This window comes from Mauremys mutica, chromosome 11, assembly GCF_020497125.1.
Source record: "Mauremys mutica isolate MM-2020 ecotype Southern chromosome 11, ASM2049712v1, whole genome shotgun sequence".
In the NCBI taxonomy this organism is placed as follows: Eukaryota; Metazoa; Chordata; order Testudines; family Geoemydidae; genus Mauremys; species Mauremys mutica.
In genome coordinates this window covers 35,708,308-35,732,463 of record NC_059082.1, presented here as the reverse complement: position 1 = coordinate 35,732,463, position 24,156 = coordinate 35,708,308, and the positions used below count along the sequence as shown (strand labels likewise).

The 24,156-nt window shown below is 40.8% G+C and overlaps 1 protein-coding gene across 2 annotated transcripts in view; it reads left to right on the top strand.

Annotated features, from left to right (window-relative positions):
* Positions 1 to 24,156, top strand: part of SCAPER (S-phase cyclin A associated protein in the ER) — a 340,257-nt gene that overhangs the window by 267,303 nt on the left and 48,798 nt on the right. For both annotated transcript variants that reach the window (XM_044979453.1, XM_044979452.1), the window contains exon 27: positions 7,076 to 7,231. In XM_044979453.1, coding sequence (XP_044835388.1) covers positions 7,076 to 7,231 — 156 coding nt within the window. The remainder of the gene's footprint in view (positions 1 to 7,075; positions 7,232 to 24,156) is intronic.

Sequence of the window (24,156 nt, the reverse complement as noted above, 5' to 3'; positions counted from 1 at the left end):
GGGACCTCAGGAGGTCATCTAATCCAACCCCCTGCTCAAAGCAGGACCAAACCCAACTAAATCATCCCAGCCAGGGCTTTGTCAAGCCTGACCTTAAAAACCTCTAAGGAAGGAGATTCCACTATCTCCCTAGGTAACCCATTCCAGTTCTTCACCACCCTACTAATGAAAAAGTTTTTCCTAATATCCAGCCTAAACCTCCCCCTCTGCAACTTGAGACCATTACTCCTTGTTCTGTCATCTTCTACCACTGAGAACAGTCTAGATCCATCCTCTTTGGAACCCCCTTTCAGGTAGTTGAAAGCAGCTATCAAATCCCCCCTCATTCTTCTCTTCTGCAGACTAAACAATCCCAGTTCCCTCAGCCTCTCCTCATAAGTCATGTGCTCCAGCCCCCTAATCATTTTTGTTGCCCTCCGCTGGACTCTCTCCAATTTATCCACATCCTTCTTGTAGTGTGGGGCCCAAAACTGGACACAGTACTCCAAATGAGCCCTCACCAGTGCTGAGTAGAGGGGAATGATCACATCCCTTGATCTGCTGGAAATGCCCCTACTTATACAACCCAAAATGCCATTAGCCTTCTTGGCAACAAGGGCACACTGTTGACTCATATTCAGCTTTTCGTCCACCGTAACCCCTAGGTCCTTTTCTGCAGAACTGCTGCCCAGCCATTCGGTCCCTAGTCTGTAACAGTGCATGGGATTCTTCCGTCCTAAGTGCAGGACTCTGCACTTGTCCTTGTTGAACCTCATCATATTTCTTTTGGCCCAATCCTCTAATTTGTCTAGGTCCCTCTGTATCCTATCCCTACCCTCCAGCGTATCAACCACTCCTCCCAGTTTAGTGTCATCTGCAAACTTGCTAAGGGTGCAGTCCACACCATCCTCCAGATCATTAATGAAGATATTGAATAAAACTGGCCCCAGCACCGACCCTTGGGGCACTCCACTTGATACCAGCTGCCAACTAGACATGGGAACATTGATCACTACCCGTTGAGCCCGACCATCTAGCCAGTTTTCTATCCACCTTACCGTCCATTCATCCAGCCCATACTTCTTTAACTTGCTGGCAAGAATACTGTGGGAGACTGTATCAAAAGCTTTGCTAAAGTCCAGAAATAGTACATCCACTGCTTTCCCCTCATCCACAGAGCCGGTTATCTCGTCATAGAAGGCAATTAGGTTAGTCAGGCATGACTTGCCCTTGCTTTTGTTTTTTAATATACAGTGTGATTTGCCTTTCTTTTACTGGGCAAAAGCACTATATTCCCATATTTATCTCTTTTAATACTGAATATACAACCACTACAGGTACAATACATTGTTCTTCCTTTTTGTTCTTACTGTCATCACTTCATATTTATCTGCATTTACTTTCAAAAGTTCCTTATTCATACACACACACAGTCTATCCATGTTATTCTGAATTATGCTGCCCTTCTTCTTTCTATTGATTCACACATTCTTACTTAGTATTATTAGCAAGTTTCATCACAGTGCTATATGTTCTTTCTTCTAAGTCATTAAATAAAGTGTCCTAATATTAATCCTTGTTGCACTCAACTACTCAACTCTTTCCATCTTGGGTAGTCATTATTCCCAATTTCTTCTCTTTGATATCTAAGGAATTCTTTACTTACTCAGAACACTCCCTTAGTGAACTTTATCAGATTAGCCTTTGGTATGTTACTGTATAAAAAGCTGTCTTATTACCCACTCCTGCCAGGTGGCAAGCACACTCAATTCTCACTGATTTCAGTGGGAGTCAAGGACAGATAGGATTGGACCTTAATAATTAGCATTGGAGTAAGCTATGGATATTATTTAATTCCATTTTATTTTTTCAATTCTATGAGTTATGTCAAGTGTGATCATCTTTTTTAAAATCCATGCTGATTATTGACTAGCCTCAATTAAACCATAACATTCTTGATGTCTCGCTAGGTAGTCCTGGTTATTGGTTTCATTATGTCCCCCTCGGGTCTGTACTTTTCTAGATCTTCATAAATCTCTTCTCAGATCATAGTGTTACATTAGCCTCCTCCAAGTCCAGTACCTCTTATGTTTCCATAGAGGTTTCAGATCAATTTGCTAATGGGAATTCTATCTCTTTCTCTTTTGGAATAGACCCTTTGTGGTCCTAGATTTTAGCAGTCTACAGATCTTCTAATTTCATGGTCTCTTCTTCTGCTGAGACCCTGATTTCTTCTTATATTTTTTTCTCCCTGGGGGAATTTGTTCTGAGCATCTGTCTTTTAACCTTTTTTGTGAGCACATGAGGCAAAGGATACATTTAATTTTTCAGTAAGGCCTACCTCTTCAGTTAATAAATTACTTTTTTCATCTCACAGAGCTTGTCTGTCTCCACCACTGACCTCTTGTTCCTTATGCACTTGAAAAAATTGTGATTTATCTTAACCTCTTCATATGCAATTTTGTTTTCATTCTCCTCTTCAGTATTTTTTTTCAATTTTAGTACACTTTACTTTAATGTGCGTTTGTTGCAGACTTTCTCTATACCTTGCATTTTATATAATACTTCATAATATAACTCTTTCTTACCCTTAATTACTCTTTGCACTTCTTTGTTCATCTCTACTGACCTTTTTTACTCCTAGTATATTTATTGGCACACACAACATTTGGGTCCACAATAATTTATCTTTCTGCACTTTCCTTTTGCTTTTTGTTTCCTTGCCCTCAGTTGTTTTATCCTATTTAATTTCAGTAATTGTTTCTCTTTTTTCTCATAATTCCATGTGCTAAAACACAAATATGTACATATTTACACATACGTGTGTTGGGGGGGGTAGGTATACGTATACACACAAACCATATATTAGGAATGGTTGATAGCGCCATCTGTTATTATTAAGGTTGCCTGACACATCCCAATATAAGACCCTGCTTTAAATTGCTTATAACTGTGCCATACTTGAACCATTTGTGTTGAAATTTTCCATACCAGGTATCTGTCACATGCTGAATTATTTTGGAAAATTTCAGCCCAAATGGTTCAGCCATAAAGTGGTATGGGGAAAATATGTTGTTTTGACCATGTTAAAATATTCTGGCAACCTTTTCTTTGGGAAGGTCTGGTGCCCCCTTCCTTTGGTGCAGCAACTTGAAATTTGGCAGGTGGGCAACCTTTTTGAAAAATTGTAGCTTGCCCATGCTCTCTAGCGGCTTGCTAGAACTTTGCAGCTTAATTCTCTGAACATTCTTTCTGCACTGGGCATGCTGCAGCCTGAGGCAACAGGGGGCTGAGCAGAACGTTCCCTGTAGTTGCCACTCTGGGCTGCTGGGGGCTGTGCCAGAGCTGGGCACCAGAACAAAGGGTAGGAGGGCCTGTCTCTCCTGTACTCTTAAAGCCCCCTCTACTGACGGGCAGGAAGAGAGGAGAAAGCTGCCTGAATGGAAAGCAAACGGGACAAGAGCCTGACCTGGGGGATTCTGGCATTTTAAAGCTTTTGAGCGCTTGACTTTGAAACCTAAATAACATTTTTTCAGCATACTTTGTGTGTGTTACAAACATGTGCATACACACACACACACACACACACACCCCCTGTAGTTTATATAGAATGACCCCGTTTTTAATTTCAATTCAGTCCTAATGTCATATATCACTATCAAAGGCATACAATGTTTCCTCATCTTTACATCAATGATTTTGTTCTTTATGTTTCTCAGAATGAAGCAGAATTGCTTGCTTGCTTTCCTTTTACATTTTAGGAACATAGAATGTTTTATGTCAAATCAGGCCATTGATCTGTTTAATCAGAAATCTTATCTCCTGCAATAGTTAATCCCTCAGGATGCAAAGGAAGCCATAGAAATAAAAAATGCACCTACTTACTTGTGCAATGCTTAACATAAGGGGGCAAATTCCTTTCTGTCTCCTGCAGATCTTTTCTCACCCTAAAAGATGAGAATTGATTGCCATTATGTTAGCCTACATAGCTACAAATGATGTTAATACTTATGTAATTATCCAGCCCTTTATAAAATCCAGCCACAGTGTTTAACTCAATGACCTTCTGTGACACTGAATTCCACAGGTTGATTATACAGTCTGTACTAGTTTTTACTTTTGTTGGTTCTGTTCAAAGATTTTATAGACTAAATCACTCAGGTACTTTGTTCTTGAATGTATGACTTCATTTAGTGTTTCCTAAGTACTTGAAAAATCTCATTACTATTTTTCTTTTTGCAACTCTTTTTGGGTTTGTTATTTTCTACAGATTAGTTATTTGAGAAGTTGTGTGTTGCAAATTTCTAGTCTACCTATTCTCTTTCACTTGAACCCAGACAGACTGTCAGCTGCCCATAGTTTCTTTAAGGTCTTCCTGTTTTATATGAACTTTACCACATTTTTTTCTAACTCCTTGTCCTGTGTCCTATCCAATGAGCAATGCTGCCTCCTTAAACCATAGATGTACTATTAGACTATACTATTAAAGTTTTCCACAAGTAATGTAGGCACCCCAGAAACCTCATGGACAGTGAATATACATGATATATGTAGCATTCAAAGGGTAATCCAGCTGCTCCGCTTTTTTCTTATCCTAAATCTTTGGCTTTCTATTTTTAGCAATTAACCATCAGAACGTATCTACTTCACTAAATACAGAATCCCGCCACCTGCCATTTCTATGTCATTCTCATTCTTTACTGTTCATTAGCTTAATGTCTTAACTAGGGTAGGAAATTGACATTTCTCTTGGAAAATGCTGGTTTATGAACTAGTTTTGCAAATTAAGTAATGTCTTAAATATATAAAAATCATCAAGAATGTTTTTATACCACTACAGGAGTTGAATACTTATGTGGTGGTACAAAAGTGTGGCAAAGGTAACATAAGAGAGCAAAGTAAATACTTTTTTTAAGTCTTAAACCCCTTGTATTTACATTTTATAATTAGTGCATTTTAAAACTTTTTTTTAAACTCTGGCATAATGTTGACTGATATAAATCTAAGAGGACAGCTGTAGGAGGAAGGCAAAACAAACAGTTGTCATAGATACCAGTGACCTCTAAAACTTTATTGTTCACATGTAGCCCTGCCCCCTTCCCAAACAGGTTTTCAAAGAGTGTGAAATTTCAGGATGTTGTATTTTCCCCATATATGAATGAGAGGGTGGGAGGTCTGCTTATTGATATTTTGTACTGCACTGACATCTGAAACGGACAGGGCCAAGCACAGGCATACCCCAGAGCTAAGAAGATACATGAGAATCAGGATAGGCCCTTCACCTGGGGCACTTTAAGGGATCTGATTCTAACAGGGGAATGAAAGGCATGGTGACAGAGTAATAGTGCAGTTAGGAAAAAGGAGAGGGGTGGGTGTTTTAAATTAGCCACAAACAGATAAATTAATATTTATTATTAATGAGAATCTTTCACCTCCTCGCCACTTTATCATGTTTCTTTTTGGAGATATTTAAACTAAGATGTTTGACTAAAAACAAAGTTTCAGTGAAAATATTTGCAACTCTATGGGAAAAGTTAATGTGCACTGCATAAGCAGCACCAACTAACTGCCACACAGTTTGTGTATCACAAGAGCAGCTATGCTGGGCAGAGATACTGGAACTACTGTACCATGGGAAAAATTTCTAACTAAAAGGAAAAAGGGGAGGGAAAGCAAAGCTTTGTAACCTACTCAGCTGTACGCTTAGTTCCGGGGGAGAGAGAGTGCTTCATGTCTCTCATGTTGCCCCCAAAGCCAGTTAAGGAATGGCACAGATAGACTGGGAAGAGTTTCTTCCATTTCTTCTCTGTCAGAAGTATGATAGCTTACAGCACATTGCGTCAAGGTTGGGCAGTAAACTAAAGGGGAGATGGAGGGATCCTTGGAGTGCCAATAAGAATGTAGAGATGTCCCTGGAGAAAAAGGAAGAATAACATTGAACAGAAAATGTGTACCTTCGATAATAATTTATCATTATTAGCTTCAGTTCATCTCCTGTTCATCCTCTTCCCCTCCTGCTGCTCAGAGATAGACAGCACTCAGCATTTTACACATCTAACTCCTTAGCTGTTGTCTTGGTATTTGCCTGCCAATATTGGAGAGCATGTTTATGACCTGTATTGCAGATGAATTGCTTAGATCAGAAATCTAGACGACATCTAATACTTACAACTTTTCACAAATTTACCTGAACAGTCAATCTGAGTGTAACTAATAATCTTCAGTCTTTTTTTAATAAGATTTTAAATGGTCTTTTAATACTGCAATGAGATTCCTACTTTGTACACAATGTATTTTTACTCATAATTACTCATGTTGTTTCCAATAGCTGTTTGTTTTGTAAACTTTGGCAAAAAGTCTGGTTTCTAGCCCTGCAACTCTTAGGGAGGGGGGTTAAGAGTGGGGTGATATATCTGGGGAGATGATCTGGGGAGCAGCACTTTTTGAACAGAGTTGAAGGAGGTAAGATGGCAGCAGCTGCAACCTGAAATGATGAGGTAGGAGATGATCAGGGCCTGGACCAGAGTTTTAGCTACCACAATAAAAAAAGTCATCTAACAGTAGAAAGCTGTTATCTAATTGTTATTTGTTAGTCATTTAATTGTTGCCTATAAAAAAAAAGAATATGCAGTAGTCATTGCTGGTTTATGTTGTAATAAGATTGCATCTGGATAACATCATCTCATTCTTGTGTTATTGTGTTCTGGGAAGTTTTTTCTCTTCATGTTAAAAAAAATCATACTACTGCAAAAATATAGAGATTATTATAAATCATTTAACTATGGCAAAATTCCACTGTCCTTCTAAGAGTATGGTAAAATAAACATATTCATTCATCTTACTTGTGAAAATATAATAGAAATTACCCTAAGATAGACAGATCTCTTAACAGAAACTTCTATAGCTATAGAGAGCCAAATCTAAGATTATTGCAATTTAAGCTACTTTATTTAACCTTTTATGTTTGTATAGTTGTGAATTCAAAACCTGCTTTTTATACAAGTTGACACTGATAATGATAATACTAAAAAAAAAATTCATTTAAACTGGCAGAGTGCCATATCTTAATACAATGTTTTTTTCCCTCCACTTATAGTTATGTGGTGAATATAGGATTGATAGACAAGTTATGCTGCTGTTTCCTCTCCGTCCAAGGTCCTGTTGACGACAATTCAAAAATAGCTACTTTTCTGCAAAATGCTACAGCAGTGTTACATGGAATGTGTCAGCTCTGTTTTGCTGTCAGTGGAAGGTAAGTGCTCTTGCTATTATCATATCTGATTTGCTCTTTCACCTTTTTTTTTTTTTTTTTAAGCATCTGAAAAGCAGCAACCTTTGTGGCCACAAGTATATCCTTCTCATGTGGAACTGAACATTCTAGGTGAAGTTCTAGAATAGAACTGCTTTTAGTTTAACCAGGGTTGGTATAGATGCTGGTATCAAAAGTTCACTGTGTCCACATTTTGGCTGTACAACGATATTCAGTTACCTGCAACCATCCTAGTAGTAAGTAATTTATCAGAATTACAAACTTTATCTCCTTTACTCATCATCATAGAAAATGTTTTATCACTAGTAATTTTAAGCGATCAGTCCTGAGGATTTCAATATATGTTTTATTAGCAGTTAAACTCAGCTGTTAAGTAATTTATTTATTGTATGGTCTAATTCAGTCTTTGTACTTTAAAATTCCACTTGCAAGAAGGGAGTGATTTTTTTTTTATAGGAACTCATTCAGTGGAATTCATTCTGCAGGACAGAAGGGATTTTAAAGGTTCAGGATTGTACATGGCGTCCTTCTGCAGGAACATTTGAATAATGAATTTTACTTGTAAAATAAATACATTGGCCACATAATAAATAAGCTAGATTTTAGGTTACACTTAAATCTTTATAAGGGGAGTGATGAAAGGAGCAAATGCTTGTTTTCCTTTATCATTGTAGAATATTTTTAAAACATTCTTGTTAACTAATATCATGCAATTATTTTGTTGTTAACACGGGGAAAAGTTAACCATTGAATGCAAACGTAGATAAGGAAAAAGAGGAAAAGAAAACAACACTGATGCAGGGCGAACTTAATTCCTGAAAGGGAAAAGTAACATTAGTCATGAAAAACAAACATGAATCAGTAAAACACAAAATATGGAACAAAGCTCTAGGTGGCTGTAATTTCTGATAAGTAGGAGTTTCAGGACCAAGAAAAAGGACTGTAACTACAAATATGAGTCCACAAAGACCATCCAGATTTAATGAAATTTGTCTTCTAGTCTCTTCCTGTGGGCTGCCAAGTTGTCATTTTGCACTTTCAACACAATATTGCCAAAAGTCAAATAGATACTAAAGAATCACCCTTCTCTTAGCAGAAAAATTATTCTAGCCACAAAAATAAATGACATGCTATTTGGAATTTCTAAGCAGGCATATCCTTCCCAAAAAGAATTAGAAAATACTGTGTATCAGAATAGTGGGGAGCTGTGCAAATACCTCTTTCAAGAAAATATGTACCTTGTAGCAGGTCCAGAACATCAAGGCAGGTAAGCATTGGGCAACAAAATGGCAAATGAAATTTAATGTAGATAAATGTAAAGTAATGCACATTGGAAAAAATAACCCCAACTATACATACAATATGATGGGGGCTAATTTAACTACGAGTCAGGAAAAAGATCTTGGAGTCATCGTGGATAGTTCTCTGAAGATGTCCACCCAGTGTGCAGAGGCGGTTAAAAAAGCAAACAGGATGTTAGGAATCATTAAAAAGGGGATAGAGAATAAGACTGAGAATATATTATTGCCCTTATATAAATCCATGGTACGCCCACATCTTGAATACTGTATACAGATGTGGTCTCCTCATCTCAAAAAAGATATACTGGCACTAGAAAAGGTTCAGAAAAGGGCAACAGGAGAGGGTCCTATATGAGGAAAGATTAAAGAGGCTAGGACTCTTCAGCTTGGAAAAGAGGAGACTAAGGGGGGATATGATAGAGATATATAAAATCATGAGTGATGTGGAGAAAGTGGATAAGGAAAAGTTATTTACTTATTCCCATAATACAAGAACTAGGGGCCACCAAATGAAATTAATAGGCAGCAGGTTTAAAACAAATAAAAGGAAGTTCTTCTTCACGCAGCGCACAGTCAACTTGTGGAACTCCTTACCTGAGGAGGTTGTGAAGGCTAGGACTATAACAGCATTTAAAAGGGAACTGGATAAATTCATGGTGGTTAAGTCCATAAATGGCTGTTAGCCAGGATGGGTAAGGAATGTGGGGTCCCTAGCCTCTGTTTGTCAGAGGATGGAGATGGATGGCAGGAGAGAGATCACTTGATCATTGCCTGTTAGGTTCACTCCCTCTGGGGCACCTGGCATTGGCCACTGTTGGTAGACAGGATACTGGGCTAGATGGACCTTTCGTCTGACCCGGTACGGCCATTCTTATGTTCTTAAGCACTACTTCCACAAACCCCAACATTTATGCGATTTTCGTATGATGACAATGCTGTCGATTATCTCAGAATGAACAGAGCATTTTCAATTGGCTAGAACTCACTTGAGCATATAAGGGAACGCAAAGAATGGGGTTTTAGATTTTTAACCACTGTCCTTGAGAGATCCCTTTGATCAAATGTTACATAGAGGCCTGTTGGAATGGTAGTTTAAATATAATATATTTTTTTCTTCACCCAGTCCACTCTCATTAAAGAAATCAATCAAGGGTGTGATTCTGCCATGTTGGGTAATACCTAACTTCTCAAGTAGCCTCATTGATTTCAGTAGGCTTCAAAGTAAGATCTGCTCAGCACAGATAAGAGAATAAAAATGAGCCCCATATTTGTTGAGCTCTTAAACTTGGTACAGTACAATAACACAAATATACAATGCACGACCTACTGCCACAGAAGCAACCTCTGTGAGTAATTCACAAACACTGCTTAGATTCAGGGTAAGTGGTGACAGGATTTCAACAGCATAACCTACTCATTCTGTTTCTACTGGTTTTGATGCCAAAATACTGCTGTAAATACTGAAGTACCATCTTGATAAACATGAATGAGCATGAACAAGAAGCACACTCCAGATCAGCACACATCAAAGTAGGATAATCAGTCTACATTAATTTCAGATTATTATTGGAAAAATGAATAAATACTACCAGTCCTATGACATTGGAGTGTTGAGAGATTTTGACAGTAGAGATATTAATGTAAAAAAGCTCTTATAATTGGTGAAAGAGTGACATAAAAGAACTGTAACATGAAAGACAGAAGCTTCCATATAAAGACCACAATAATTATTTCCCCCCCCCCAGTTCATATAGTTAATTCCCACTACTGCTAATGGAAATTGTGTGTTTACCAAGGGAAGAATATATTTATTTATTAAACACAGTAGGTCAAAAAACAAGACATGAATAGCTGAAGTAGTAGAAAAACCAGTGTGTGCCTCAGGGCCGCCCAGAGGATTCCGGGGGCCCGGGGTCTTCGGCGGCGGGGGGGGCCCTTCCATTCCGGGACCCGCCGCCAAAGTGCCCCAAAAACCCGCGGCGGGAGCCCCCCGCTGCCGAATTACCGCCGAAGCGGGACCCGCCGCCGAAGCGCAGCCCGGTCTTCGGCGGTAATTCGGTGGCGGGGGGGGTCCCCGCCGCGGGCCTTCCGGGCCCTTAGGCGGCGGGTCCCGGAACAGAAGGGGCCCCCCGCCGAAGACCGGGCTGCGCTTCGGCGGCGGCGGGTCCCGCTCCCCCCCCCACTCCCGGTCCCGGCCCCGCCCCCGGTGGGTCCCGCTCCTCCCCCCCGCCCTGGTCCCGGCCCCGGCCCCGGGCTCTTACCGAGCGCATCTCCGGCGGGGCCTGAGCTCCGTCCCGCTCAGAGCCGCGTGGTGAGGGGGCGGAGCTGTGAGCTCCACGCCGAGCGGAGGCAGCTGCCCCGCCCCCTCCTCACGCCGCTCTGAGCGGGGCGGGGCTCAGGCCCCGTTGGAGCTCCCAGCCCCGCCCCCTCACCACGCGTCTCTGAGCGGGGCGGGGCTCAGGGGCCCCGCCGGAGACGCTGAGGCTCCAGGAGAGGGGCGGAGGCGGGAGCCTCCGCTCTTCTCTTGGGGGCCCCCTTTGCCCCCCCCTCTGGGCGGCCCTGGTGTGCCTTACACGCTGAAGAAATAAAGAGCAGTTCATCTAGGAAAACATATGACCCCTTAATGCAGCCAAGTTCAAGGGTATCTGTTATGATCTGCTGTGAAACTGTCGGTTGCACAAGTTTAATCTTCCCTGGAACTATTTTAACTTGCTAATAAGATTGCAAATATTTGAGGGAGAGCAGCCTATGTGGCTTCTACCCACAACAAGGACAGTTCAATAGGTTGAAAGGCATGGTCTGTTGAAGTAAAAACTAGACTGAGCAAGGAACTCTGTCTTTCTAGTCTCAGCTCTGGCACTGACTTCCTGTGCAGTCAGTTAACCTTTCTGCCTTAGACTCTCCATCTGTAACATGAGAGTACTAAAACCTACTTTCCTACTTATCTACCTCACAAGAACATTTTGAAAAACCCAGACATTTACCCAATTACCGGAATACATGCAAACCCTGCAATGACTGAGGGCTTATTTGGACAATTGTTTCTTGAAACACCTTCTTAAATTTGATAGACAATGTAGAGGTCGCAGCCAAGCATATGAGTTACAGTTCTACATCAGGAGCTTGGTGGCAACCCAATGATTCTCCTTCTGTCTTTTAAATAAAAATAAATCGTGTCCCTCAGTGTCTGACACTAGTGCCGGTGGGACACCTAGACCTGATCAGTTGTGGGCAAGTTGTCACAACAGTGATAATAAATAGAGAAAAATCTTAAATAATTTAAGAATCTGAACAGGTGATGTAAGCTGAAATGTGTGATTCATATAGAAGTTCAACTTTGGGACATAAGAACAAAGATTACAGATTGTATTCCCATGGTAGACATTGTACAGTTAGATACAATTAAGGACATTCTCACTAATTTAGTAATATAAATTTGAGTAGTCTTAATTTTATCACCATAAAAGTTTAGTTATTGAAATGAAGGACTCCATTCTGAACGTATGCTATAAACATCCATTATAATGAAAGAGGGATTCTTTTTTCATTTATTGGCAGGGTTTTAAAAATGATTTAACTTTGAAATTGATCTTACCTTTCAAATGTTAATATTTTGATACTGGCTAATAAATGTTTGATAGATATTTTTTAATTTAAGTTTTGCAATGGATGAGATATCATAGTTTCCAAAACATCCTGTGATATGTATAAAAGATGAGCTGTTGAAAACATTAATAATCGTCTCAAATGTGAGTGTTTTTTCTGATAATTAGGTACTATGGCTTGATCTCTTACACCAGCTGTTCTCAACCAGGGGTCCGAAGCCCCTTGGGGATCTGTGAGTAGGTTTCAGGGGCTCTGCCAGCATTAGACTCACTGAGGGTCAGGGCAGAAAGTTAAAGCCCCAGTGTCCAGAGCCCTGCCAGCCGGGCCTCGAGCTGAAGCCTGAGGAGCTTAGCTTCACAACGTCCCCTGAGGGTGGGGCCTTGGGCAATTGCCCTGCTTGCTACTCCCTAATGCCAGGCTGGCTTTTACATGCAGAAAAACAGTTGTTGTGGCACATGTGGGCTGTGGAGCTTTTGTAGCATGTTAGGGGGGGCCATAGAAAGAAAAAGGTTGAGAACCCCCCTGTCTTACACCAAAGAAATCAATGGGAATGGGTTGGGAACTTCCTACATGAGAGTCCGTAGCTGTCCTCATGTCATACTATAGGTACATCTATTCTACACAGCATGTTTTTTCAATGATGTGTAGAGTACATACACAAGTAGCCTCTGTAGCACGGGTATAAATAGCAGTGTAAACAGTGAGGCATGGCTTGGGCAAATATAATGCAGATATGCCTGAAGGGTGTGGATATGTGCCCATGTACATACCCTACACAGCTCTCTACTCACCCAAGCCATGCCTCCCTGTCTACACTGCTGTTTTTAGCTATGTAGTGTCCCATTGCTTCCCTGCAGCGGGAGCCTTTCCCTGCTGCAGGAAGAGACTCTGGCAGCAGTAAATTGTGTACTTCGGGACCATAGAGCTTTGATCCTGTATCAGATCATGGGTCACTTGACCTGTCACTGTATACAAATGCAAAAAATGCTTAACCTTTATATGAGATCTTTGTATTTAAAATGTCTCACAATCAAGTAGCAGTGCCAAATATAATATAAAATAATCATATAAACAAGGGTTATTGAAATCACATGCTAATTTTGAGTCATAATTTAGTGTGTGGACTAAAACCGTCATAATAATATACAGTATTTGTAATGAGATCAGGCATGGGAAGGTTCCGATTAATACAATTTTTTTCCAGAAAGTTTTGACTATATCTAAGCAGGTTTTTATCGTGGCCATTACTATGCAACCTTATATAGCTATAACTATAGGATTCATAGTAGTAAACATTATTACAAATTCAGGGTTTTAAACTATTTTATTATATTTTTAATATATGATACAGAATACACATAATACTTGAATATTTATTTAATATATATTATCAATATTGGAGTCATTTTAGATTGGTTTGCACATTGTGCCAATGTGTACTTGTGTATGGTGTTATTTTGCAGTATAAGAACCTAAATGCAATATAATAGGGTATTTGATATATTGTATGATTTGAAGGATACCTTCAAAGCCTATGGACCCACTTCATGTTAAAATAACTAAAATCAGCTTTTACTTACGCTCTCAGGAGAAAATTGTGTATGTTGAAAGAGAAAGGTAGGAGTAACTTTTTTAGGGCAAAATTCTGTCATCAGTCCACTAATCAAGTAGCAGAATGGTACTTCTGAAAGGTTTTCAGTGGTCCACAGAGTGCCAGCAAAGACTCTTCCAGTTGCGGTACCATTTAAATTACTTAAATTACCAAGGAAGCTCCAGATTCAATTGTGAATATCGTGTACCAGTGTCTGAGGCCAGGCAGGGTCTCTGAATGTAAATATGGGCTGGCTGTTATGAGCTGCCTTTTGGACAGATGTTTTTTTCATGCTCCTATTCATAGGCACTAACTTTTCCCAGAGCTGGTGGGTGCTCGTCTCCAGCCATGCCCCGACTCCCCCCTTGCCCTGCCCCCTCCTGCCCCACCCCCACTCCAACCCATTCCCCAAAGTCCCCACCCCAATTCCGCCCCCTCCCTGCCTCTATTGGACTCCTTCCCCAAATCCCCACCCCCAGCCTCTTCCCAGAGTGCGCTGTGTACCCCATCCTCCCAGCGCTTGCCGCCGTAAAACAACTGTTTTGCGGCAGCAAGTGCTGGGAGGAGAAGCGGGGACACGGCACACTCAGGGGAGGAGGTGGAGCGGAGGTGAGCTGGGGCGGGGGGGCAGAGAGCTTCCAGTGGGTGCAAAGCACCCACCAGTTTTTCCCCGTGGGTGCTCCAGCCCCGGAGCACCCACGGAGTCAGCGCCTATGCTCCTATTTCCATCCCAGATTTTAAAGCAATAGTTTCTTTTTCCCCTGCTGTATTGAACAGTCCTACATAAAATATAGCAGTTTTCTTGGTAAATCAGACATTGTGCACTGACACTATGTGGTCTTAAGATCAGTTTATCTTATTCTTGGAAGTTGAAAAGCAACTATTGATCGATCCTTTCAATAGTTAATGGCTATAGTAATTATAATTATAAAATACAAGACTTAATATATACTGGATGAAATTTTAAACCTAGGTGCCTAAAGTTAGGCACCTATATCCATATTTAGATGTGTAAATAAAAGTGCTAAGCACCTGAAGCTCCCTTTGTCTTCAGTGGAGTGTGGTAATGCTCAGCACTTTTGAAAAATAGGCTATTTATATTTGGTGTCGAAAGATTTAGGAGTCTACCTCAGGCATTTGAGATTTAAAATTTTGGCTATTGTAATTATTATCTAGTAGTTAACCTTGCTTTCCTCATTGCTCCAGCTACCCTTAAGCAAAGTTGAAAGCCAAGTTAGTTTTAAAAACCTGAAACAAAAGCAATTATTAAATGTTCTTCTTTTTACCGAGTAACAGCTTTATTTTTATATAAATCTGTTCTTGGGGAACCAAGCAATGTGTGCCCCTCTTGGAGGGTTGAACAGTGTTCACTGATGGTGGCCCTGCTTCCCAATACTTATTGTAATTGTAGGAGTACACGTGTATTTTTAGGCCTTGAATCCTGCACTGCACAGGTGTAACATGTTGTGCATGTAAATACAAGACAGAAAATGATGAAAAGGGCAGGGAGCACAGGGAAACCTGATCCTCCATTAATAACAACATTGCTGTGCTGCCTCAACTTATTCCTTCCTAGTAGCCAGGAGTGAGGCCTAAGAAGGAAAACATGGAGACAAGTTCTTCTTCAACACGCTAAGAATCACACTTATGTCTATTTCTCTTCAGATGTGCCCATTCTTCACATGTTCCCTATCCCTTTTTTTATCCTGAGTTTGTGTGAGTAAGATTGAGTACACAAGAAGTTTAGCTGTAGCTCTGTGCAGAAGACTATGGCTAATGCTTAAGCTCACTGTCACCATCAGTAGCCTCTGCTTACATTCATACTGAAATGTAACAATTCACCATACCATGCCATGCAGTGCATAAGGACTTGCAAGATCAAGACCTGTGTTAAAAATAAATGAAAAATCAGCTAGTCAAAGACATAATTTTCTATGAACCCTGAATGAAGAACTTTATAACTGATGCAAAGGGGAGGAAGGAAATTTTTCAGCTGTAGTACATCATAAGGGCTAGTTGTATCCAAATCTTGTTCTCATTAAGGACTGTAAAATAAACTAACAATAACACAGCTCCAATGATAAAACTTGATTCTGCCTAAGGAGAATATTGCAAATAAACTCCTCTCAAATCATCAAGCTTCTTGGAGCATCAGTTTACAGAGTATATTTGCCATTGCTTGATGTGAGAACTATTTACAAGCTCCCTTGTTAATGTAATGTGAAAATAAAGTGTCACATCAATACAGAAGCTATGCTGTTGCTACTGAATGTTATCTCAAAACAGAACTGGACAGCGTATAAATCCTTGTCAGTGGCTAATGAATCTAGACTGTGAATTACAAGCTATAACAGTGGTATACAGAAATATACAGGGTTTTGTCCAGGAAAATAGCAAATGTCAGATCACAGAAATACAAGGGAGTAGGCTGGTTTTTCTGTTTTATTACAGTAATTAAGATAATGCCTATTTTGGCTGCTGAATGGCAAATTGGATGAAAGCAGTTTGCTAGAGTACTGATTGTCCTACTCTCCATTGCCAAGACAGAGCAGATTCAGCAAGTACTGTAAACTACATGCAAGTAACTAACACTTACTTCGAAGTGAAGAAACTAAAAGGGTCCATTGCTGTACATACCATACAATTAAGTGAGGCCTATATTAATTATAGCAGGTATAAAAGCTTTATGTGCTTATTTATTTATTTTTTCACCTTCTGATTTTTACAGTGTTGTTGAGCTGTAAATCCTAACATGAAAAGACAGGTTATGTCCTCACAGACTTTTTTGAAAGTTATCTCTTCATTTGACTACTGTTATTAACCTTGTGTGTGTATGCAAACATTAAAATGTATCCCGCACAAAGACTCACGATTGCTTTTTAGATCAGTTCATATTTTTAAATATAAACTATTTTATCTCATAAATAAAACCTTGCAGAAATTCTTCTTTTATACTGTTTGTGCTACAGAGCAACAATATTAATAGTATTGTTATATAAATGGTATATTCTCTAATAATAATTCCTATAATCGTGCTGTAGCTAAATTTCTCAGTATTGACAAATAATTTGTTTCGAGTGATACGTTAACCTGTAAATGAGCTATCATGAGATTAGTATAATATTAATCTCATGATATAATATTATGTATGAACATAATTAATATTTTTACATTACTACTTATTATTTTTATAAGCATCTCTCCCAGTAACCCAAATTCTGTGGCCATTCATGGATCCCCTTATGGCAGAGCTTGAACTCTAATGGGTACCAGATTTTCATAACAGTAGTGCAGACTCCCTGGCTTTTCTTAAATTTAAAAAAAAAAAACCACCCACCATCTTAGGAGCTGTTGCTACAATTCAAATACTCGCCTGTTTTTTCATGCTAATGATAGCTAAGAGATTTGCCCTTAATGATTATATTCTGTTAACCACACTTCCAGACCCATATAAGGAGTGAACCGCCTTTAAACAAGCCATTCAGAGAGAATGGTACAAGGCCAAAACCAGAGAGAGAAAACAAGCAAAATAAAAGTACTTTTTTCCACAAGTATGGGACTACTTGTAGAAAAGGGGGCTCTTCAGTGTGAGGAAGAAAATCTAAATCTGGCCCTTCGTATGGGAACTGACACATAGTTGCTTACATTTTCATTTCTGAACTTCAGCAACAGTTTTATTCAGAACTTTAATTTTAACTAGTTGTGTAGGGAGTACAAAGTTAAATTATCAAAATTTGATATTGATGACTGATACCATTGGTGCGAAAATTGTGGGTATTGTAATTTTAGTGAGTAGGAAAGAAAAGATGCTGATGACTTCACAAATAACCCTTCCTCAGAGAGGCTGTGCTTGTTTGCAGAACCCTTATTTTCTGGTGTTTCGTTGTTGTATTTACTGACTTCAAACCTAAAATACCTATGGCAAAATTGTACATTCTGCCTATGTGCTTTTTAAAACTTTAATCTGTTGCTTGACAGTTACCATTGAGTTTGCTGTTAGACTTCTCAACATTTGAAACAGAATCAAAAGATTTTTGAAGACCTCTTATATGTAAGAGATTCACTGTTTTACCAGGTTGAACAAAATCACTCAAAGCAACATATACAAAAGTTCATATTTTATTTTCCCTCATTGCATATACATTTTTTTCACTTTAAAGCCCACAACTGGTATGAATAAGGTCTTTTACTTTTTTATTGTAAACATTTAGGCTTAAAGTGATTATAACTGACAGTTAAAACCAACAGGAGCCAGTGGCCTGTTCATGTACAAATTATCTGTAATACAGGCAAAATCAAAAGTAAACATTTCCAAGAGTTCCTTCAGTTCCACATTAGTTTTGTACAAGCCAAACACAGCAGACAGAGGGTTTTGTTTTTTTTTCACGGTTATGTCCTGTGGTGTAATTGCAAAATGTGCAGTCTTCTTTATGAAAAAATAATGCTTGTGTTTTTTAACCACTTCTACATCTGATTTCTTTTAACATATATTTCTGATTGATTCACTGTTCTGTGGTAGTACAAAATTGCAAAAGAATTGTATCCAGCTAAATAAGCTTTATCATATGGATTTGTTTAGCACTATTAATGGGTTGAGAGATTAGAATAAGTTAACATTAACCTCAGGTAAAATTGATCCATCTTTTCATTACAAATAGTTGCAAAAATTGCTCTGAGGTATTCAATATTAGGTTATATTTTGGGTGATGAATAGTTTTCAGCTGATTATTCTTCCATTTTATATCACTGAAAACCCTAAGATTTATCATTAAAATTAAGAAATGCTAATTGATGAAAGCAGATATGCTATACTTTGATATGAAGGGAAAGAGTGACTTGAGTATTTTAGTGACTTGAGTGTTATGAGTAACTATAGAGTCTATTGCAGAATAACTAATTGGGCAACAAAAATAAAATTTTAAAGGCAAGGAGTTTCTAGGGAGCTCACTGACCTAGAAAGCAAAGTTTTAAAAGTCTTCATCTAGACAGTCTGTGTTAAATCATGCCTTTCCACATGAAAGCCAGGAAAGGCCACAAGCTCCCACCCCATGGTGTGAGCAGAAGACATGGCCATCTCAATCCAGGAGTGTCCCAAAAGCTGTTAGAAATAGCATTCCCTCCAGTTGGTTCCTCGTCTGCACCTGGGATGGCCTCTTCCCCCACAAGGGGATGGAAGTTGTGGAGCAAAAATTTGCATAAGATAATAATGCTGCAGATTTGAAATAGGATGATGCTACAGAAAGTAGCTCTGTCCCGACTTCATTCAGCCACACTCACTCAAAAAACACGCAAAGAGCCCCAAAGTGAAGAGTTCATGAAGAAATATTCCACAATCCAGGATGTCATATTGGCTGATTGAAGTTCTGCCCTCCCTCAGACAACGTTTGAGTCCTAATAGTAGGTTTTCTACTCCTTTTATCCTCTCCATGAGAAGAAATGGAGGGGATGTTCAACCTGGCAATTAGACTGAAATGTTTGTTTCATTTTTTTTATAGCAGATAACAAATCAGCATTTTCAGCATTTTTTTTTTTTACTTGCAGGTTAGTAAGGCTTTCAGTATGATCCATTACATTTTGAAAGAATTCAACAGTAGTAGCTTTTTTAAATTCTGTTGCAGTTTGGTTTATGGCATGATTTCTTTAGTGGATTCTTAGGACTCCCAGTTGGTTATTAAAGGCAGTCAGTGTTAAACAAACACAGGCCCTGTTTTTGAACCTGTACAATAAACTCAGACACATTAGTCTGTAGTCAAGTCTCTGCAAGTGGCTGACCTCTAACTCTTATGGCTCTAATGGAAGTAGCTGAGTGCCGATTGACAATAGCAAACAGGAGTTTGTGTAACACCACAGATGGTACCTGTAGGTAAACAGACACAGTTTGCTTCTTTTTGTTTTTAACTGCATTTCATCTGAAGAGCTAGTTATTTCCTTTCAAAGATTTTATGAGGTGATTGTGCAGCTTTGTGTGTACTTTGCACAAGATAGGTCAGCTATCTATGAGGAGGACTAAGGCACTAATATCCTGGTGGTAAAAGGAAAAATATTTTGTAATTTAGGCCTATTTTCAATAACATCAGTCATGGAACGGGCTGCAAATAGAAGAGTATTAAAATAAGCTTTTTCCTCTTATAGCAATTTCAGAGAAAATTATTCTTGACACATATGATCTGATCAACTAAGCATCAGTGGTTCTTCTGAACAATCATCATGCAAATTTAAATACCTAAAAGATAATTTATCAAGTCATACCTGCAGCCCAAATCCTGCCTCCAGTTGCCAGAACAAGTAATTCAGCTGGACATTAGGGAATTCCAATTGGGAGAGAACTACGTGGAGGCCAGAGAGCAGGAGTAGAGCCACTTTGAAGCCGCTACTCCAACTTAAGGGCTGGAATAATATTGATGGCCCTAGTATCTCCCTCTGCTTCCCCCTTCCCTTTACCCCCAAGGAACAGAGAATCTTACAAGCAGTGTATCCGCAGGCTGTGTCCCTGCCCAGCACCTACAGCATGATTTCTCTCAGCCACCCAAAGAGCCCACACAGACGTGTTTCTGCAGTGTAGAAGATTCACCCCTCTGCTCTAGATTCTAACATTTCCTCCACTAGAGAAGTACACTAATTCTTCTGTGATGGGATCCTTTATGACTCTGGAGGAGAGGGGGAGATTAAGACATAAGAAACTGGGCATTTATTTAAAAATAGCTTGCAAGTCACATTGTGCAATAATATACTGCACACAGACTTATTCTTTTGAATACACTCCCAGAATTCCAAAATTATCACTGCTACAAAACAGTTGTGAACTGGAAAATAACTGTTGATATTGGCAGAAATTCCCCATGCAAGGTCAGCAACTACATTATTCTCCATCTTAGAATTTGATCCAATAGAAAATAAGCTTTAGGAATGCTTTAGCAGTACAGCTGCAGGCGCGAATTTCAGTTCCAAGTGGAAGTACAGTAACCCTCTCTAACAGAAGCTGAATGCTGCATTAAGAATTTTACATTTAGCCCCTTTTACAACAGTAGAAGCTTAGACTTTTTGCTGTATAACCATCCGACTTAAGGGAATTACATTGGAAGCCTTACTGAGTATGCTGGGTGAGTCCCCTGATATGTTAATGTGGGAGGAGGTTCTTCTTCTTTGAGTAGTATCCCTAAGGGTGCTCCACCTCAGGTGCACATGTATCTCCTGAGCCAGTGATCAGAAATTTCTAGCTAGCAGTGTCTGATCAGCCCTCGTATATGCTGTATGCCTCCTTGTGGTGGACACCAAGATTATAGAGGGGTGCCCAGGCAAACCACTCTCTGTTCCTTCTCCACCACCTTGGCCCAAGATGGAACACTAGTATGTTTACCTAGAGCAGGGGTGGGCAAACTTTTCGGCCCGAGGGCCACATCTGGGTATGGAAATTGTATGGCGGGCCATGAATGCTCACAAAATTGGGGTTTGGGGTGCGGGCTCTGGCTGGGGGTGCAGGCTCTGCGGTGGGTCCAGAAATGAGTTCAGTGTGCAGGAGGGGGCTGGAGCAGGGGGTTGGGTTGTGTGGGGAGGACTCTGGCTGGGGATGTGGGCTCTGGGGTGGGGCTGGGATGAGGGTTTGGGGTGTAGGAGGGGGCTCTGGGCTGGGACTAAGGGGTTTGGAGAGCAGGAGGGGGATCAGGGCTGGGGTAAGGGGTTGGGGCATGGGAGGGGGTCAGGAGTGCAGGCTCCGGGTGGCGCTTTCCTCAAGCAGCTTCCAGAAACAGCAACATGTCCCCCCTCCTGCTCCTACGCGGCTTGGCCAGGCAACTCTACACACCGCCCCATCCACAGGTGCCGTCTCTGCAGCTCTCATTGGCCGTGGTTCCTGGCCAATGGGAGCTACAGGGACAGCCCTTGGGGTGGGGGCAGCGTGTGGAGCTCCTTGGCTGCCCCTACATGTAGGAGCCGAAGGGGGGACATGCCACTTCTTCCAGGAGCTGCTCAGAGCCACAGTATGCACGAAGCGGGACAAGCCCCCGACCTTACTCCCTGACTGGAGTGCCAGAGTGGGACTAGCCCTGGACCCTCGAGGGCCGGATTAAAATGTCTGAAGGGCCGGATGCAGACCCTGGGCCATAGTTTGCCCACCCCTAACCTAGAGCATACTTGGTCTTTCACTTTATCCCCTTTTTCTATCAAAGTTAGTTAGTTTAGGATTGTTGTTAAGGTTAGTATAGTTGACAGTTTAGATGGGAGGACTGATTTCCCTCTCTTTTGCCTTGGGAGACTAATCCTATCCTGGTGGACTATGCCTGGCTTGCCAGGCTTCAAACATTGCCTGTCTTGCCCAGAGGCTATAGCAGTGAGCCAGATACTCCAAGTGTGTCCATTGCCTGGGGGAGAGAGGCCCACATCTCCCAGGGTGCACCTTTTGTTTAACCCTTAAGTCCAGGGCTAAGAAGAACAGGGAAATAAAGCTCAAACTGATGGCTGTGGAACCTGCAAACACCCTCTGAACCAGGTCAGGAGATGACCCCCATACACACATCTGTCCCTGACAGATCTAGCACCTCATCAATATCAGGGCAAGCTTCTCCTAAGAAAGGAAAGCCTTTGGAGCACTCTGGGAAGACTACCGAAAAGAGGAGCACAGACTATATCTAAGGAGCCACCTCCAAAAAAGACCAGGTCCCCGTCAAGGTCCTCGGTCTCCGATAGGGATGTAAAAAGTTAACTGGTAAGCATTAATCTTACCGGTTAACCTGACTTAACTGTTAACCCCAGCAGCCCTGCACCAGCCCCCGCATGAGGGACCCCAGCCGTGCTGGTGGATCGGCCCCAGCCGCACCGGCTGGCAGGATCAGGCCCAGCTGCTTAATTGGGTAACCATTTAAAGGACATATTTTAATCCTTTAAACAGTTAACTTTTTAAATGGTATTTACATCCCTAGTCTCCCAGGGTACTGTTGAGGCCACAGACTCTTCCTCCAGTACCGGCAGGCCCAGAAAGACCCAGAGCTCCAAGGAGAGGAAGCACAACTCCAGTAGGATGCCCATGCCCTCCATTAGTAAGGAGAACAAGCACGAGCTACCATCTTGCTCAGCCCCATCATCAGCACTTTGGTACCATTGTGCGCCTGAACCCAATCATCAGTATTGATGCAAGCAGCTCAGCCGGGGATGCCTGTACAAGTGGTACCCTTGGTACAGAGAAAGCATCGGCACTTGACAAAGCCTGTGGTATACTCATTGTTACTGGTACCATTGATTACAGTCATGGCAACCTCAGCTACAGTGTGTGTACCGGGGTTCTTTTTGGTACTGTTTGGTACTGTTTGCAGTGTCTACAGAGCAATGCTTAAATTATTTTTAAATGTTTATAAATGTAAGTTCAAAAGGTACTAACTTGAGGCATAGATGGGGAAAATGTGACGGGGGGGCAGGAGGTGTGGAGAAGGGGGTAGTGGACAGGGAGGGACATGGATTGGCCAGAAACTGACTGGTTGTCATGGAACCATGCTGTTTGGTCTTGAATTAGTTCTCTTGGGGAGGAGTGAAGAGGAGATGTATGGGACTGGGAGAGGAGGTACACTGGCCAGGCCATGCAAGAGGGAATAAAGGAGAGATTCAGGGGACTAGGAAGCATGGAAGGGGTGAAGGGAAATAGAGGAAATATGTAGGGTGAGTGCAGGGACACGAGAAAGGAACACATGGAATGAGGGGGGGGCACACAGAAAGAATAAGAGTAAGGGATGGGGCCAGATCCTGTGTTGACCTACACTTTGTCTTGTTATTTATATCAGGGCAACATAGATGCTAAATGCTACTAAATCAGAAGGGTGACAATTTACATCCACTTTGCATTCATTTTGTGCTGTTTTAAATGGAGAATCTGGGTCAGTATCTTTTATCCATGTTAAATTTTAAAACGCAACATTTGCTAGATTTTAATCACTTGAAGTTTTGAACATGGAAAAAAAAAACTCCCCCACTGTGACATTGCACTCTATATGATTTCATGAAAATATGCTAATGAGTGTAAATATAATGTAACTGGAATATACTTCATGCAAAAGGTCGCTTGTAAGGTGTTATTACAAAGCTTATAGTCTACTGATTGTGGTCATCCTGTTGTATAAATGTATCACTCTTGCATCTAAAACTAGAAATATGAAATATAACTCTGAGGTCCTATGATAGTTATTCAAAGTGTGGGCCATTAATGGTGGTTTGGAATCTTGATGGCTCCCATTAACCAGGACAATTGACTGTAGATGGCACTGTTTTACTTGCAAGTCTTCCTGTATACCTATGTGCTGGCAAGTGGGTAATGAAGTCTTACAGTGACATGTGATCATGTCACCTGAACTGGAATCCATCTTTAACCCGGTGCTTTTCCATTTAGAAGGAGGGGTGGGAACCCAGAGAGGGACAAAGGATTCCTG